An 18,156-nucleotide genomic window follows, 5' to 3' on the forward strand; every position below is an offset into this window, starting at 1 on the left:
GACTGATGGTTACAGCAGCTCCCCAGTAGGTGGTTTTGAATGGTTGAAGAAATTGCCCCATAGCAACTCCCTCTGTGTCTAGCCCAATTTGTATGCCTAGATGTGCTTATTAACATCCATGCTGGAGTGTCCCACAGTGTCACTTCTGCAGAAGTGTCAGGTTGTGCATAGATAAGACATTTGTAAAAGTCAACAGAAACTCTTCCTGCAAAAATGGTCACAAGTTTAGTCTTCTTAATGCAGTCCTTAAGAGGTGCTTTGTGTGTAGTTGTGATGTATCAATGACAATGAGTTCTATATGCACTGGGGTGGTCACATAACATTGTGGTCAGCTGAACTGTAAGAACAGAACAAAATGGTAATTTAGGGAGTCTCTCCTGATTCAGCTGAATGCTCCACTGGGAGGATCCTTGCAATTAAACCTCCCCTCACCGCTGGTCAGACATTAGTAGTTCTGTTTTAGAGATCCTGTTCTCCATGCAAGTGTTACCCTACACCAAGATTCCAGTAAATTATTATTTTTCCTTTTAACAAACATTTTATCCAAATATCTGTGCAACAAGGTCAGATTTGGACAACAATATGGTATAGAAATAAATAAAATTGTATTTCCTACTTTTCCCAGGTCTTTTTTCCAGTTCTATTGCTTCCTAATGGCAGGAGGCATGTTTCTCCCGTTTTCCAGTAATACCTTTTGATTCCTCTTGCAGATGAAGTTTCATGGAAGATCTTTTCAGGTTGCAGCAGGTAATGCATGTGGTATGGAAATAGCTCTGCAGCAATTACATTCATTCTTAACTGTTTTACGATGGATTTTTGCTTCAGAAGGTTTTTCATTAGACTCCTAAGACTAACACAGTTGATTCTCAGAATACAGCATGAGTTGATTCTCATGAGCAATAGAAACACAGAGTGAACTCTTGGTTTTAGTGTGCCAGGACAGTACAGAATTGCTGCAAATGCAGTTGCTCCACACATTGCCCTGTAGAAGAGCAAACTCTTCCCTCATAAATTTGAATAAATGTGGACCTCAGAAATAGGCATAGATTTCTCACAATGATTAACTTTCTCTCTTGGATAGGCTGATGAAGTGTCTGCTCCTATGTCATGTCTTAATGTCACTGCTGCACCATTCCTCTTTCTCTCTTGAGCTCAGGCTGGGCCATCACCTCTTTAGAAGGTTAATATGAACACTGCTCTTTACTGTTTTCAACCTGTCTCTGCAGCTTCCAAACTACTCTGTGGCTCTTCTTTCCCAACATTTCACATCAGCAGCACTGAGTTAGTACTTCTTAAATTTAAGTGCTGGAGTTTTGGTAACCTGCCCATTTCAGTCCTCTTTTGGTCAGCTAATTCATCAGGTTTACTTTGTTCAATGACCAATGAGAATCATATTTTTCTTTGGTAAGCAACATAGATGGCAAGAAATCTGCTTACTCCTCTTTCAGCTCTTAATTAGAAAGGGGGAAATGCTTCCAGGGAAAATGAATGAAAGTAAAAGCCTTTACATATATATGCTTTGTGTTCAGGGTTTCCTTATCCTTGGGAAAAAAATCTCAAATCATTTCTCAGAGGATTTGGCTCACTGTTGCTCCAGGTACTCTTGATGATGTGTCCCATTTTTAACCAAAAGATGGATGACATTTTCTCTGGAGTATTATCAAACATTGTCCCTTTTATGTCTCTTATTTAATGAGGTCTCACAGGTATGTATTACATTATGAAGATTACTATCCTCTACTCTGGATAGCTCTGAAGTCCACAACAACTTCAAAGGGTATTCTGGAAAGGCTGCCTATGATTTTCTAATTTTTTATGACAACTGTTTCTTGCTAATATCATGTTAATAGAGATTGCTTAATCCTTCTCCACTTATTTTGTTGCACTGCCATAGCATTTCAGCTTAATTTAAGTGATTCTTCTGCCAACTGTTTAGTTTCCTTTACTGTCATCTGGTATTCACTCACAACCACTGAGGTCCAGAGAAGTCTGTTGCAATCAACGTCCCTTAAAACATACCTTTTTTGTTTCACATGAAGCTATGGCTTGACACACCACCACTGATGTGAGTCTGGTAAAAATACAGTTCCCTAAAAATGCTTTATGTTAAAAAAGCTTCATTTCCAAATTTCTCCTGTTTTATCTCCACCACTAGTTCGCTCCACTAAACCTCACAGGAGAGACCTGTGTCCCGCCCTTTTAAAAGCATAATTTTCAGCAACACATAGTAGAACCAACAATAAGGGCATCACATCCCCTCTGCCTATATATAAATACAATGGAAGTAAACCACATGGAATCACTTCTAGAGAGTTCTACAATGATGTTGAGTTATAAGATATTTAAGCTAACTACTTAGAAGCAACTGAAGCTGGAAGTCAGAGATAAACTAAATATAAAATGATTACTTTGTCTCCTTTTTGAGAATCCTTCTGATTGCCTTCTTGCTGTTGTGTACAAGTAGTCTGTTCCTACTTATACCTTGGACACCTATCTCAGTGCCTTCAGTTATAACACTGATCTCCTTAGGTTCTCTATACAATAAACAGTGACAGACAGGACATCAAAGGTAGTCATGTTTCAAGTCAGTGTTTGGCAAAATGTAATTTTTTGAACAAAGTCCTTCAGTCTGAGTTTTAAAGTATTTTTCTTTTCATATGTGGATTACTATTGAGTAAAGTGATGGAGAAATTATGATAAAAATAAAACACCCCTCAGAGGTCTCAGTCGTGTTGCACCTGATTTGGAATTGTCAAAATTAAAGAAATATGGGAGTAACTTTGTGATCGTGTGTAAGCTGAACTGACTTTTAATAAAAAGTTGAGCATTTTTCTTTTCTTGTACTAATAATTCATGAATATGGCTTTCTCCTTCAGATGTGCCTTCACTAATATAATGTTTTACTCTTCACATTTTTCAGAAGTGTGATTTTTTTTTATTGTTGTTTGGCTTTAATTTTATACTGTAATAAATGACTTTTACAAAACTGACTTAAATTCTTAAAGACAACTAAGACATTGCATGTTAATTTTTAGTCTGGTTACTACGCTGAAATAACCTGGGAAAAAATTATCTCCCATCAAAGTCGGAAGACTTTGCTGTCTCAAAAGCCATTTGATTTGCATAAAGAGTTCTCACCTAAACTCTGAAGAAAAATTGTTCATGGACTCTTGGCTGAGATTTCAATGAGACCAGATTTCACTCCCATATCTCCACATAGCTTAAGAAAGTGGTAGATGCAAAAATTAACTGACATAAATCCTGATTCAAAGTTGGCATAAAGATCCCAGGAAACAAATCATAGAAATTCTAGAAAAAAACAAAAAGAATGCCTCAAACCAGAACCATGGACATTGGTCACGTTGCTTATTTAGCCATGATTCCTGTGTCATGAACCTTGGATAGGTTCAGTGCTCTTTCAGGCTGTAATTCAGAAGTTTTTCATGCAAATTGCACTCATGTAAAAGCATGAATACAAAAATAATTAGGAAATTATTGTACTTAGTTAGACATTTGTGTATGTACTTTTGATCCACTAAATGGCAATAAGAAACTGTGATTTATAAACCATGTACTGAGTGGAAACTTGAGTTAACTGGACAGCTACCATCTCATCTGGTGATGAGATTTAGGTGGCTGTCTGAAACTCACATTATTCAGCTCATCAAGACAAGTGAGGTCATGACATTACTAGAAGTGATATCTTCTGAAAAGTTTACAAAACACTTTCTTTAAAAGGCTATGTGGCATTTTCCACTGAAATAATACAGAAATCCGCTATTAAAATAAAATAATTCCAATTATTTTTTCTCTAGATTTCACAAATACCTGTCCTTCTTTGTATCTGTACTGTCTGGCTCCTAGCCTTAAAGAGTAGGCATTATGTATTTTATATAGCTCTGAGCACATAATTGGTACCTAGTGTATAGTAAAAAATGTGAATGAGTGGCCATAATCAACCACTGATAGAATATTTTTTATTTGTCTATTTACCAAAATCTTGTTTGGATATCAGTATCCCACATGACTATTTTTCTCCCCTCTGGTCTATGCTGAAGAAGTAATTTGTAATTCAGCTGCATAGAAAAATAGCAAACATCATCATTCATTCTAGGGCAAAATGTGCTTTAGAATCCTCTTCGGGTGGGAGATGGCTTGGCAGTGGGAAGCTATTTAAATTAGCTGCTGTTCTCACTTCCATTTATAACACCTGCACTATTTGAAATTGGCATGTTGGCTCCTCAGTGATGTATTTTCATAAAAATCGGTCATCCCTGCAGCATTTGTAAGCACACATGCTCAGAAATCCATGTATGGGATTACAAGGGCTCAATAAACAAAATGCCTACTTCCACACTGCATGAATTCTACAAGGAAAAGGATAAGACATATATAAAAAGATAAGAGTAATGATATATTATGCCACTAAAAATAAATATACACCAGCACACTAAGTCAAATAGTAAATCTCAGGGACTACTGTTCTACTTAGTCGTTTTACCTGTTGATCCTTTTCCCATTATGGAACACCATTTAGACCCAGCAGGTGAAACTCTTGAGTCCTAGATCCACCAGTAAAAGCAACTCCCACTAGAGAGACTTCTAGCAAAATTCAGCACCTTTGCAACCTCTTTGATTTTCATTTTTGATTAACTGTCCTAAATATGATAACTGTATGAGAAGGAAGGGCATACCTGACCCTGGTAAATGTAAGGGCAAATTATATGCTCAAGAATAGATGTATCTTTCAGAAAAAGAAAATGTAAAGTTCAAAACCTGCTTTAATGCATAATTGCACCAAGATGACTTTTCTTTCCTGCTTTATTATGGGGTCAGCCTCTTCAAGTGGGCTAGAGGTGAGGGCTCTATTATTGTTGTTTGTTATTACTACGATAATAATTATTATTTTAGTGGAAATAAGATTAAATCTTGAGCAAAGCCCAGACGAGTTAGACACTGGCTATGACTATCAATCAGGTAAGAGAAGTAGAGAACATCTTGGGCCAGCAAAGCTGGTGTTAGGTACTCTGACACAGATACCAGTTTTTCCAATTAGGATCTTATGACTAAAGATCATTACTACTGCAGATAGCACTGCAGGTTTTACTACAGTATTCGGTGCATGTCTTAGCAATCATGCATAAAACTGGGAACATCTCTGGACTTGCTGATTAACTTGATTTACTGAGGGGTCATTTAATTCGTTGATGGATTCTCAGCCGCGGGGGGATCTGAGGTAGATATGAAAGGAGGATGACATATGCATCAGCCTGCTTAATCAATCATATAAAAATAAAGCAACATGCCTTTGGTAGAAGAGCAGGCAAAACTGAGTCCAGATTCTTGATTCTGAATCCAGTGGGTCTGTGAGGACCATAATACAGGCCAGGAAACTTCATCCACACAATTATTTTAATATACCACCTCATCAGTATAACAGAAGACAAATTTTGTATATTTTCAGCTGGCTCAGTAAAAGTTATTAAGAAAGTTATCATTAACTATGGTGCCTAAAAGATAATTCACATGGAAAATTGTACAATGTAAAGTTTTATTTCAGTCTGAAGCTCAGCTCGAATTAAATAATATTTTAATGCTTGCATAAGCATTATAATGAGTATAAAAATTACTGGATTTAATATTATTACTGTTATATTTTAAAAATAAAAGCAATTTTTAAATATACAATATATAACCATTCCTATATATGTTTATATGTACACACAAAAACTTGTATGAAAGTGTGTCTTTTTACAAAAATGTAGCAATCTGCAAGGAAAAAGAAAACTGCTGCTAATAATATACTATGTTCAGAAACAGTTTTCCCTGCAGAAATGCAGACACCATTACATAACGTCCTTGATCATAAACTCTTCTAGTACAGGCCCTACTAATTAGGCAAAGGCATCATTAGCAGTGCTTTGGTGGTTTGGTATGAGACTGAAGAGGAGGAACTGGCAAATTAAATAGATTGCTCCGTGAAATACATGTAGCATTATATATTTTATATGAAAGAAAAGATGCTAATACATTTTGAAGATTACGCATCCAAAAAAGTTGTCATATGCTAGTAAGAGTTTCTATGGAAGCGCTAAACAGTGTGTTGCTAATTTTAGGGGGAGGGGTTGTAGTTCAATAAATACATATTATACTCTTTAATGAGCATTATAAAGTATGTATGCATACCAAATTTCTAAATCAGTTCCAGAAATATTGGTTTTTGCATTTGGTAAGATAAAACATTGTTGCTTTACTTTATATTAATATAGGTTTTTCAATAACATTTACCCAATAAGAAAAAGCTTGTACCTACTGATATTAGGTTTTAATTCCAACCTTTAGAACCCATATGCTAGAAATCACTCATGTTAAGTATTCCTATTCCTGTCCAGCCAGAGTCTTCACTGACAGGAGTAGAACAGTTATAATGTGGAAAAAAATCAATAACAAACTTCAGGATTTTCAGAGAACTGCAAAAGAAGACAACTAAAGGCAGAGAGTTTATATTCCACCTTCTCTGCTCCTGTTTCTCCCTTCTCAAACATTTCTAACTTTGTATATCTTTAAATACTGACTGTAAGTCTTGCATTCTGTCAATTTTTTTAATGTACAACTCATGAAACAGCCCCACGCTGCCCCACAAGTTGAAAATTCTTTGTATCTTCATTTCATGCTTTGTCAGAAAGCAGGAATAATTACACAATACTAAAGGAAATCTTGGCAAGTCACAAAAGAGAATTCTCAAAAGGGAGATCTTGCTTATGTTTTTACTGCTTGAATTGTGCCTACTCTTTGAGATGACCCAAAAACTGTGGTTCAATAAACACTGAAAGTACAAAGATCCTTTCTCTCCTCCTCTCCCATGTGCCTTTACACACATTAATGTAGGAGGCTCATAAAAGTGAAGCAGCAGGGATGAGGGCCTTTATTTAGCTGAGGCATAATAATTTAATATAAGTGTAATGCACATAATGTGTTGACTTGCAAATGGAATAACCTCAGATCTTCAAATGCACGCTTTCAATAAAACAGTATTTTATGAACACTTTTTTAAACTAACATGTTCAGACAATTTATGCCTTGTCTATTATCTATTCATGAACCTGTTTCTCCCTTATACACTTGAAATAAATGTTGAATTGACTTTCTAACTAATTATAGAACAGTGTTAAGCAAGCCTCAGCACAGTAACTTCATCTGTAGTGTCCAGGATGATTTATGTATATACTAGTGGTACTTGGATTTCTTGGAAATAAGGAGCTATGTGAGATGAACTGCTTGTCTTGTATTTGTAGTACACTATTTCAGCAGCCAAACATAAGCAGTACTCTTCCAGGGTCATTCCTTCACATGAGAGAAATGAAAGTGAGGTTTACTAACTGAAATTTACATTCATCTGTACAGTCTATTCAATCCTGAAAATATCCTTTATTTTTTCACACTGAAAGTTCTTTCATCAACAAAAGGGATACCAAAATAGAAGAAATCCTTCTAAAAATATGTCCTTACATATATTCTGCTGTACCCTGCATAGTCATCCTTCACATTGCAAATTAGTAAATTAAAAAATAACTTCAATTAATGAATTTGATTATTTGAAACTAATGCACATCAAAATGATATTTAATATATATAGCTGTGTTTCAGGCATAAATTCTCAGGAACTAAGAGCTATCAAGATCACTTTCTCAGCATCCATTTGGCTGAGAATTTTCATTTCAGTAGAGATTCCAGTCCCTATAGCTAAAGTGTTCATCAGGTTTAATAAATAAATTAAAAAAAGGTCCAACTCTTACTGTAAAAGAGTGAACAACCTTCAGTAATTCTGTGATGAGAAATTCATCATGTTAAGTCCAGGCCCTAGATGAACCTGCAGATTTTCCTTCTGATAATCTGCAGCTGTCAATTAGAGCTTGATTTATTCATCCTCCTCACCTGCTCTCAGCCTACCCCCTTGATGGCTCTGGTCTAAGTAGAGACATCACTGCTGGTGCTGTTTATTGAAAGGAAGAGAGAATAAAGCCCATATATGCAATTTACTGTTGCTTTTAGGGTTGCTTTATCAGAGATTAGTAAAATTTTTGCTCTCTCTGATGTTGCAGGTCAATGTTAAATTCAGTTTATTCCTCACACTGCGTCTTGTACCAGTCATTGTTATGAGCAGTCAAAATGTTTTGACATATATTTTTTATGTTCTTTCACTGAAATACTACATATTTTTTTAGAATTATGTTTGCTCTGAAATTCACAACATTTTGAATTAGATACACACTTGGGGTATGTCTCAAGGACGTTTTACTTTGCCTGCAGCCCGTCACCATGTGCCCCATAAAGACTTCATCCACTTTAATGTAACATGTGCATAAAACATGGGGGGACAGGGTTGAGGGAGACATGGGACAACACGCCAACAAGAGAAGCAATTTCTGAGACGACAAGCCCATAAAAGAGCTCTTAAACAAAATTCCCGCTAGACATCGCAGGAACATATCCTGTCAGCATGTTTCAGGAATGCTATTTTTCAGCCTAAAAGTCAAGGTTTTATTGAAGCAAAAGATTGTGCTTCAATCCTGCCCCTTGTTTTACAGCCACACTGTGGATTCTTTCAGTCCATTTTCCTTCTTTAGAGTTGGCTCAGTATAAATGATACGAGTACCTGATCTTTCTGAGCTTCTAATATGATCTAGATTATTTCTTGGCCACAGCAAAATACTTCAGGGGTTTTGTTGCATTTTTTTTTCCTAACCAGAGACAGAAAGATGTATGTCCTGGAGACAGGCTGATCCATTCCAGGATTAAAAGAACTGCTGTTTTTCCTGGTTATCCTTTCTATCTCATTTCTCTATTATTTCTTCGTAAGTGCTAAAATGGTGCTTGTTTCTGTGTTGATTTTTTTAATTAGTTCAGAGAACAACTGGGGGAGAGGAGAAAGATTGAATGAGCGTTGAGATCAACTTAATCTCTGTGAGTCCTTGAGCCGTAGTGCTCCCTACATATAGTTAGGATTTCATGTAACTGTAAATGACTATCAACACCATTCACCTTGTGATGTTTTTGGGTTTTTTTACTTCAAATCCACCATCAATGAATTTACATTTATTTATTATGCAAAGCACTTTTGATTTCAGTGTATTTCAATATTAAGTGACATTGAAGAAGAAATGCCTCCAGTTTAAAAAAATCTCAAGAGACTTTCCTGTTTGGGGGTGGAACTAAATGGTGTCAGTGCTAGCAAGATAAATATACAGAGGATATCAGTTTTTGACTGTTAGTGTACAGAAAAAGGGCTGCTGAAGAATTTTTTTAGCCAATAAATTTTAATCTTTACTCTTGGCAAGTCTTTCTTTAAAATATATAATAAATGTTGTGGATGTTTAATGTCCAAAGAGAAGAGAAGGGACATCCATTTTCAGAATTAGTCATAAAGGCCTCATATCATTTTATAATGCCTAGCTGTTGATGCCTTTCAAGATTAATGTTTAATACTGTGTTGTAAAAATGCAGAATAAAAATCAGTCCTTACACGAGACAGTTACAGCCTATGCACATTTATCTCAGAAGGTCTGAGCTGACCCGCTTAGTAACTGGAGCTCTATTTTAGTGGCGTGTAGGTGTTTAAAAAGTGTTTATACCACAAAGCTGCCCCCTCCAGACGACAAACCAGCTACATTCGCAGTATGCTGACAGATAAACAGAGAACAACTCCCCCACTAAATGCATTAAACAATAATGGCATAAGATTAATGTAGGACAATAATTTTAACATCAATTAAAACTACTAGTGAAAGTAACAATCTGTTTGTGTAATGCATTTCAGCTTGCCAGTCTTTTGCAACATTAGAAAGAATTATAAAAAAACTAATGCTTGATTAGAAACATATGTTTCTGGAATGCACAAAATGAAAAGAAAGAGAATTTTTAGGTGGAGGGTTATGTTGTTTTTTTCCTAAAGTTATTGTGGGTTTTGCAGGTGGGCATTTTATTGTGGCAGAATGTGAGATGATTACTACATACAACATACATTTAGCTTGCCTTTTATATTCAAGACTTCACTCAATCTGCTACTGCCATGGAGAAATCATGTAGCCACTTACACATCCTGTCAATTTGACTCTATAGCAATTCTAGGTTTCATCTGAACTTAAATATATGGTAAGTCTGAGCTGGAGTCATGACAGCATTAAATTAACCTGGGTACAATACAATGGGAAAATATCTATTCAAAGGAACTTATTTCATTGTGTATTTTACCCCTAGTATTATCTTTTCACTACTGCACTATTATGAGATAGTGAAATGTGAAATGTGTAGGTTCTTAGAAATGTATATACAAATATATTTAAAATGTAGAATGTTTATTTTCAAGATGAAGAAGTGACTCTATATACAATGTAAAAATGGAATTAAAAACAAAAAATTGTGATACGCGTCATCAAAGAGAGGATTGATTTTTTTTTAAATTAAATTTTAAAAAATTAATTTTTGTCATATTTCTTACAAGTAGTTAGTTGCAATGAGTAGAACTCTTCAAACATATTATCATTTGTGATATTAAGAAATGTATTCATTAAATTCCATTTACAAGTGAATTGAGTGGTGCTTCAGGGTCCAAGATTTCAAACTGACCATGTCATATCAAAACTGCGCCATCACGTTTTTCCTTCTTATTTGGCTCCCTCAGTTTGTAAACTACAGAGTCTGAAACATACCCGAGGAGCCTGGCTTTTAGCTTTGAATCACAGAAGAAAAAAGCACATCTCCAACTGCTTCCACCTATTGATCCACTCTTATTGTGCTGAAATACTTCTTGAAGACAGTGTAGCTGGATATTAAACAAAATGAAGCAACCTCTTTAGAAATCAGTGTCAAGATCCTCGAAGAGGAGGTGGAATCAGCACTTTAAGACTTTACTCGTTATTTGGGTCATGCATTCCTGCATAACCCAGGAACTCTGGCACATGACAGAGTGCATGACAAAAAAGAGATGACAGAAATCCCTCCATCACTGAAGAGTCAGCCAGGGCACCGAGCATGATCATGGTCAAAATTTTCAGCCACCAGTTGTAAGTGCAATAGTTCGAGAAATGTTTTGCAAACAGCATTAATCCTGGTAGAAATGGCTGAAAAACTCTGCTTGGGTTTTCCTTCATGGAAGAGTTGAGAAGTGACAATTATAGAGAGTCTGCTTTCAAGAAGAAATAATACATGATTAGTTAAGATAATGAAAAATATAAAGAGGGATTTGCAATTATTTTAAAATATCAGAATGTTGTAATATCATAAGGAGAAGCGACCCTAACAAATAAATTACAGAGATATTATTTACTCCTAACAACTCAAAATGAGTTTGACTTGCTGTTTGATTTGCTCTTCATTCTTATTTGAAAACCAGTTTTATTTACTTGGGTTTATTTATCATTCTTGCTTCTGCAGAAAAAGCAATTATGCCAAAAAATCCCATTAGACTGCAATAGCTATAGTCTTTAGAGTTAATCCTCACTATTGTCCATCCACAATATGTAGTATTGCTTACCTCACACACAGGCAAAAAAACCTTTGGATAGAAATGTAACTTTATGGCTTTTCTTCCAAACCACAACAAACGGGGGGAAAAATACTTCATTATAATGAATTTCTCTCTCTAAATGTGGTCAACAGAAAGATTTCATCCTTCTTGAACCAAAACAAATTATATAAGATTTTTCTTTTATTTTGACTCCTAAAATAGAACATTACTAGGATCAGGAGAATATGACTTCAGTTTTCTCTTGGGAAAGAAATGGAAGCCCATTATTAAATATCACTGCTATATGCATGTTTGAGAAAAAAAAAAAAAAGTCTTTCTCAAGTCCAGCTCTCCATTCCTAATTTGGTTTTGATAATTGGATCTAACAGTACTTCCATACTGGCACAAGTCCTGTTTCTGATACTTATTTTTTTCCAGATGGATAGCAATACACAGATTAACTTCATCAAAATAAATCTCTACCTATAGACCTTCTAACAGGAAAAAGCATTTTTTTGTACTGTAATTAAACATTTGTACTTGTCTTGCCCAGATAGGTATATGAAATCATATTATTTTCCTATTTTTCTTATTCTAAGTTGTATTTAAACTATACAATATAGCTTCCCTTTTGTATTTATCACAGCTTCTCTTTAAATCTTTTAAATTTTGGCTTTCCCCTCCTCCCAAAGTTACATTGTATTGGCATTTAAATCAAGAAAATTAACATTTCCCTATCACCATGAAGTAACAAGATGCAACCCTTTGATAGCAAGCACTTTCATGTCCCATTAACCCATATACTCTCAGGAGTTTGTTATAACAACATTGGAGGTTATTTAATTGAGTTGATTCATTGCATACTTCGAAGAACTGGCAGAAATCACTAGGAGTTGTCAGTGGTGCTGCTCCAATGCTGAGCTGATCACAGTAAAAGGTGATGTGGATGGCAGGAGGACACCTCTCTAAAGTGGAGGTTTCTATCACCATGATACCATCACAAAAACAAGTAGCTCATAGAGCCTACTACCAGCCTTGCTGCCCCAACAACAACAAAAGTGCTTTGATTTTTTTGTGGGTCTTAACAGCTTATCAGCTCTTTAAGCCTCTTCTGCACCCCATTTTTTGACTATATAAGAACAGAAACACCTTAAGCTCAACAAGTAGTAGGGAAGCTTGTCGATTCTGAAACGAGTATTTCTCATGTGTAACAACAGGGCTACAGCATCTATTTCTTCTGTGATTTCAAGCATCTTCAAAGAGAGACACAATCACCTTCTTGCAAAGCGTAAGTTGTCTTTTTCTCTTCCTTTGCAACATGATCTTATATAAAAAGTTGTTAGGGTCTTTTTCCTAGCCTGTGTTCCTTTTTCACCTTGTATCAGACTTTGAAGTGACTAAAGGAAGAATGTGACACACACAGCACAGACCTCTGAGGGAATTTTAAAAATTCTTCATGTTAAAAAAAAAAAACAAACCACATTCCAAAAACCCCCAGACCACCCACTAACTGCACCACAAAGAACATGGAAAACCAGGTTGTTATTGAAAGCCAAAAATAAACCAGACCAACTACTGATTAAATATTTATTAATAAAAAATCTTAGCATAAAAAAGCTCATTCTGTACACTTAAAGGACAAAGATGAAACTATACAATAGCAGTAAAGTAAGACACATAACAAGTTAATTTAAAGACCCTTGAAATTATGCTTTCAGAATTGTGTTCTTGTCTGTTGTCACCAGCCATGCATTTATTGTCTTCACAGAGACTGTAAGTCTCCTGAAGAAGCCACTTGATACACTTTGAAGTTATGCACAGCCATGACAACCATTAACTCATTGTAAAAACATGTTGGTTACATTAATATTTGCTACTGTTAGTTCATCCAGTGATGGACAAACATCAGGCAGGTTTACTGATAATACATCAAAGAGTTGCATAGATAATTGATATAAATTTTATCATCCAGCCAAATACGTTATTTGCCATATTCTCTGATGCATTTCAGTCATACCCAGTAGAATAAGTAATCTGATGTACTAATTAGCTTCATTTGGTCTTCAGCATTGCAATATTACAGTGTCTTTCAGGAGCACGAATCACAGCAAAGGTTGACTTGGATAATAAGTGTCATTAGCTTGAGTGGAACATTTTGCCAGATCTAGCTCATAACTAAGCTGACAGAGAGCAGAATATTGATAAAATTAGTCACCTAAGAACAAGTAGCTCTTCAAGCCACAACAAAGTGAGTGAGAGAAATCTAAAACAGAGCTGGGAGTATGAACTCTGATTAAGGTTGCTTTTGTCCTTGGAAAGTGTCAGTGTCCACTAGGATTACTGGTTCCTTGCCCATCTCCTCTATTCTATCCTCAGAAACCAACATGCATAGATATGAATGAAAGTTGTACCTGGGTATTTGAGGTTAGGATCTATGCACCCTGCTTGACCAAAGAGACCAAACAGATTACTGTTTCTTCATGTAACTGGGCTTTCTAAAATCAAAGCAATCGACAATCATTCTTGTAAACTTACTCTCTGTAACTGGTACACAAATACTTGATGGAAGACATGTACCATATAGCAGTCCTACTCCGGACTATAGATCTGAATCTTTGTATCAGTGTGACTGCCTGTAGAGCTGATATCTTAAAGGTAACTTAACCAGTTGCAAAGTCATCCAATACAGATTCTTCTCCTAAACCTACAATCTTACCTTTATTGTAATTTTTTCTCTAATTATTCAGTTCATCTGGATATTTAATCCTGGTTACTTCCATTAGAGAGACATCTCAAATTACACAGTTCCGTAAAGAACACGGTGGGCCATGGACATATCCATTAAGCAATACCATTTAAGCTACTGACAAATATTTTGAAAATACGCTTTTCCACTTTCCTAAAGGTTTTGTTTTCTTCTTGCAGCTGAACCCAGACGTTAGGAAGATCCCAAGCCTCTTGGAAAAACAGGTCTGTATATAGCATCTCAGTCAGTAAGGCCATCACACTGTTCTTTCAACTATTGGTACTGCAGAAATACATATAAAACTGTTATGAGTAGAATTTTCATTGTATTTTCCTCAAAGATATTTTTCTGTTTAAGTATTTTCAAATGCATTCATATCATCTTTTTAACATAAAGTAAAATGGGTAAACTGTATAAATGGGTGGGCAAGTTCTATGGGTAGAAGATTAAATAAATAGCACCATAAATGTGAAACAGTAACAGACTGTAACACCTTCATAATGTGTAGTAGCATATGATTCCATTTATTAAAATGAAAACACGGGAAGCTTCTATAGCCCTGAACAAAAGATACTCCAAGTCTAAGTCATGAAAATAGCATTGCACCCTCCAGAGGGTTTTAGTGGATTATGACTTTGAGCAAAAGGAAAATGCAGCAAGTTATCCCCACCATTGTAAAAACAGAACTCACCTGCTTGCTGATAGTGTTTTTCTGCCAACAGGTGGTGGAGATGGTTCACTATGGAAGAAGCTTTTTATCCACCAATATTTATCAATTAAGTCAGGTAACCCTGCCAAAGGAGGAAAAGACCACATTATTAGATACTGTCTGAATAACAAACAGGCAAAACTGAAGACTGTTTCAAAGAAGGGAAGAATACCATGAAATATTTTTTCCCGGTCTGTAACGTTCGAGGCATCTGAACAGCAGGAGGAGCTGGAAGAAACACTGGATTCAGAGTTCAGTCTTGCTGTTCATGGAAAACAGAGACACACATAATTTAAAAAGTGCTTTGAAAGCCTACACTATTTCTATGTCAAAAGTTTTTCAGACCTGCTGCTATATTGAAGGAATCAAGTTTACTGAGCTACAGAGTATAACTTCTATATTATATACACCATTCTACTACAGTTGTTTTTATAAAAACTTATTTTATCAGTTGCTCTCTCAGTCTACTTTGCTTCACTTAAAAGCATACTGAGATCTATTTGGATAACTTTCACCAAAATTACTGAAAAAGCTTATGATCCTCCACATTGCTATCAAAACAAGAAAGTCTATACTTGAACATTCAAGTCCAAAACAACCTAATTGTTATAGTTTCCATTGTAATACAACCATATACTACACTCACACAACAGTGTCCATCCTGTACAATGGAATCCTAATACACCACGTGTACTCTCAAACTGGTGATTATTTCACATATTTAGAAACAAAATGTGAATTGATTTTGTGTTGTGTTTAAGCTTGCAAAGTAAACACGAAGCACAGGTAGAAGCTATGAATAGGTGAATAACCAGAAGCAAATGCTCATTAACACTAAGTTCCTTGGTATGAAAACCTCTCCAAGAAATTAAAAACTACTGCACAAAGACATGCCTCTGCCTCTAGCTCATCCAGACATCATCTGAAACACTTTCTAACCTTTCCCCGAGTGCCAAAAACCCGGGCATCTCCTCGGGAGAGGCTCGGTGAGCTCAGCCTCCCTTAGTCCGAGAGAAGGGAAGGGGGGGAGAAGAACGGAGGGTGTGTTTGGGGACGACAGGCAGCTCCCAGACCCCCTGAACACTCACTTCTGTAGTACTGGTTCTTGGCCAGGAGGCAGCCGGCGGAGGGTACTGAGGCCATGGCAGCGGCGCAATTGGGAATCCGCCTCTTTTCCGAGAGGAGCCCGGGGGTGGAAAGACGCGCTGTGCCGCCGGCAACCCGAGCCACCCCTATATGGGCCACGGCGGGCGGCCCGCCCAGGGGGCGGTGGGGTGGGACGGAAGAGAGCGAGAGAAGGAAAGGAGAGAGGGAGGGAGGAGGAAAAGGAGAGCGAGATCCCTTGGCTGCTGTCGCCTAGCCCTTGCTCGGGTCGTCCCGGAGAGCCGCGGAGAGCCCCGCGTCCCCGCCCCGATCCCCTCGGTCTCTCTTGCTGCCTGTCATCTCTGAGCGCTTCACTGGAGTGCCACAGGCGGGGATTAAGAGCTTCAGCTTTAGTTATTCTCTGTGGGGAATGGGAAGAGAGGAGTGAGCAGACAGGCACCTGTTTCGGTAGAGATTTTTGGCTATGCCAAAACATGGCTGTTTAGAACATGACTGTGCATATACACTAAAGAAAGTGAGGCCAGAGGAATGATGTCCACTCTCACGGTAATGAGCAAAACCCACGAGCACACAGTCTTGGTAAAAAACTTGGTAATCCAAGATAGATAACAAAATAACTTTTACTTTCCCACAGATAAATGCACAGCTCCTTTACATTGTTGCAATCCCATATTGTAGCAAAACTTGTCACACAGTGTGTGTCCTTATCTTGCATAACGATCAACACAAAAAGTAACAAACAGCTTTGGGTCTTTGACTTTCTCCTGCTCCACAACAAAATGCTTGTTCTCTTTTTTTTTTTTCCTAGCAGGAGCTGTGGGTAAGAACGCAGCCATATGTGGTGTGAGATACCATGTCACTGCCACGTATCTGCTTAAATACTGCGTTCTATCTCAAATGATAAGGACACAGTTCATAATAGCTCCTACCATATTTGTAAGGGTAAACTATACCACAGGGAGACTTCCTGTAAAACAATACTCATACAGCAGTTGTAACAGATAAGCATTGTGTATTTTCCTAGGCCTTTTTATTGACCTTCTGTCATGACAACGTTGTGGTCTTTCCCAAGCAAAGCTTGAAGGCTCATCTTTGTGAAATCTGCAAGATTGACACAGAAAATACTTTGCAGATGGTTTGGTACCAAGCACTAGCACCAGTTATCTCATATGTTTATCTTGTTATGTCAAAAAGCACTGTAAGAGTAAAAATTACATCCCTACTACTTGGTAATGGACACCTAAATGTAACTGAACTATTAGCTTGTCATATAGCAATCACCTCTTTTCCTGTCTTAATAGTGAATTTCCATTTTGAAATGGTCAACATTTCTTGTTCTATTTGTGGGCAATAAACATTTGCACCACCATAAATGCCCTCACACTGAGCACTGTATAACTGTCAGATCCATTCCTGAAAGAAGAGAAGCTTCTCCCCCAAGAGCCATAGGAAGTGCTCCTCTCGGACCATGGTAGTGGGCGTTTGTAGTGATAATGCTGTGTTCTAGACGGAGCTAGTAACATTACCAAGAATAGCATCTGTCATTCTCTTTCAGCTCTGAAATCCTGTTTAAATCTACTCATACGTTTGTCTCTGAGGAACCTTAAAAAACTCATACGTTTGTCAAGGACACTATTAGAAAAGCTGTTTAGGCTTTAACATACCCATGGTCTAGGCACTGTATTTGGCAAGAACACTGACTTAAATAGTACTCTTGCAAACACCACAACATTTTGGAACCACACCAAAACACTCAAGAGCTGGGGAACACCAGGTCTGTGAAATTTTTAATTGCTTCCCTGCTGCATGCATATTATTTTACTATATCATTTAACATACATGGCCATTTACCAGTTTTGTTCTGGAGACCTCTTTCACGCATTGCACTGGAACAGAAAGCACTTATTTAATGAGAAATTTTCCATCACTTCTCTCACTCGATTTGGCATTATGTTCTATCTCTTAGATTTTCTTCAGGTAAGAATGCAGAATTTTCTGAATGTAGAACTACAGATTTCACCAGGGTTTTTTCTTACATGGTCATTCTGGCAGAGTGCTTCTAAAACACTGGCACATTTATTTTAAAGCACT

General features: G+C 36.8%; 1 protein-coding gene across 2 annotated transcripts; it reads right to left on the reverse strand.

Moving 5' to 3' along the window:
- Positions 1-13,079: 13,079 nt before the first annotated feature.
- PPDPFL (pancreatic progenitor cell differentiation and proliferation factor like) lies at positions 13,080-17,632 on the reverse strand. Of its 2 annotated transcripts, none has more exons than XM_027742535.2 (4): positions 16,050-17,632; positions 15,134-15,219; positions 14,944-15,043; positions 13,080-14,534 (listed from the first exon to the last, which is right to left on the reverse strand). In XM_027742535.2, the coding sequence occupies exons 1-4, from the start codon at positions 16,538-16,540 to the stop codon at positions 14,522-14,524; spliced, it is 690 nt and encodes a 229-aa protein (XP_027598336.2). In that variant the 5' UTR covers positions 16,541-17,632; the 3' UTR covers positions 13,080-14,521. The 2 variants fall into 2 exon arrangements, with proteins under 2 accessions (XP_027598336.2, XP_027598338.1); XM_027742537.2 differs by having other exon boundaries at positions 15,134-15,223; positions 16,050-16,185.
- Between the last annotated feature and the right edge of the window lie 524 nt (positions 17,633-18,156).

This window comes from Pipra filicauda, unplaced genomic scaffold (assembly GCF_003945595.2).
Source record: "Pipra filicauda isolate LSUMZ 115617 unplaced genomic scaffold, ASM394559v2 scaffold175_size1500280_pilon, whole genome shotgun sequence".
NCBI lineage: Eukaryota > Metazoa > Chordata > Aves > Passeriformes > Pipridae > Pipra > Pipra filicauda.

Coding starts and splice junctions, on each gene's coding strand:
- PPDPFL (XM_027742535.2), bottom strand. CDS start 16,540: ATGTTTTGGCATAGCCAAAAATCTCTACCGAAACAGGTGCCTGTCTGC. Junction 15,220..16,049: donor CAAGAACCAGTACTACAGAA/GTGAGTGTTCAG, acceptor ATGAACAGCAAG/ACTGAACTCTGAATCCAGTG. Junction 15,044..15,133: donor CCGGGAAAAAATATTTCATG/GTATTCTTCCCT, acceptor CTCCTTTGGCAG/GGTTACCTGACTTAATTGAT.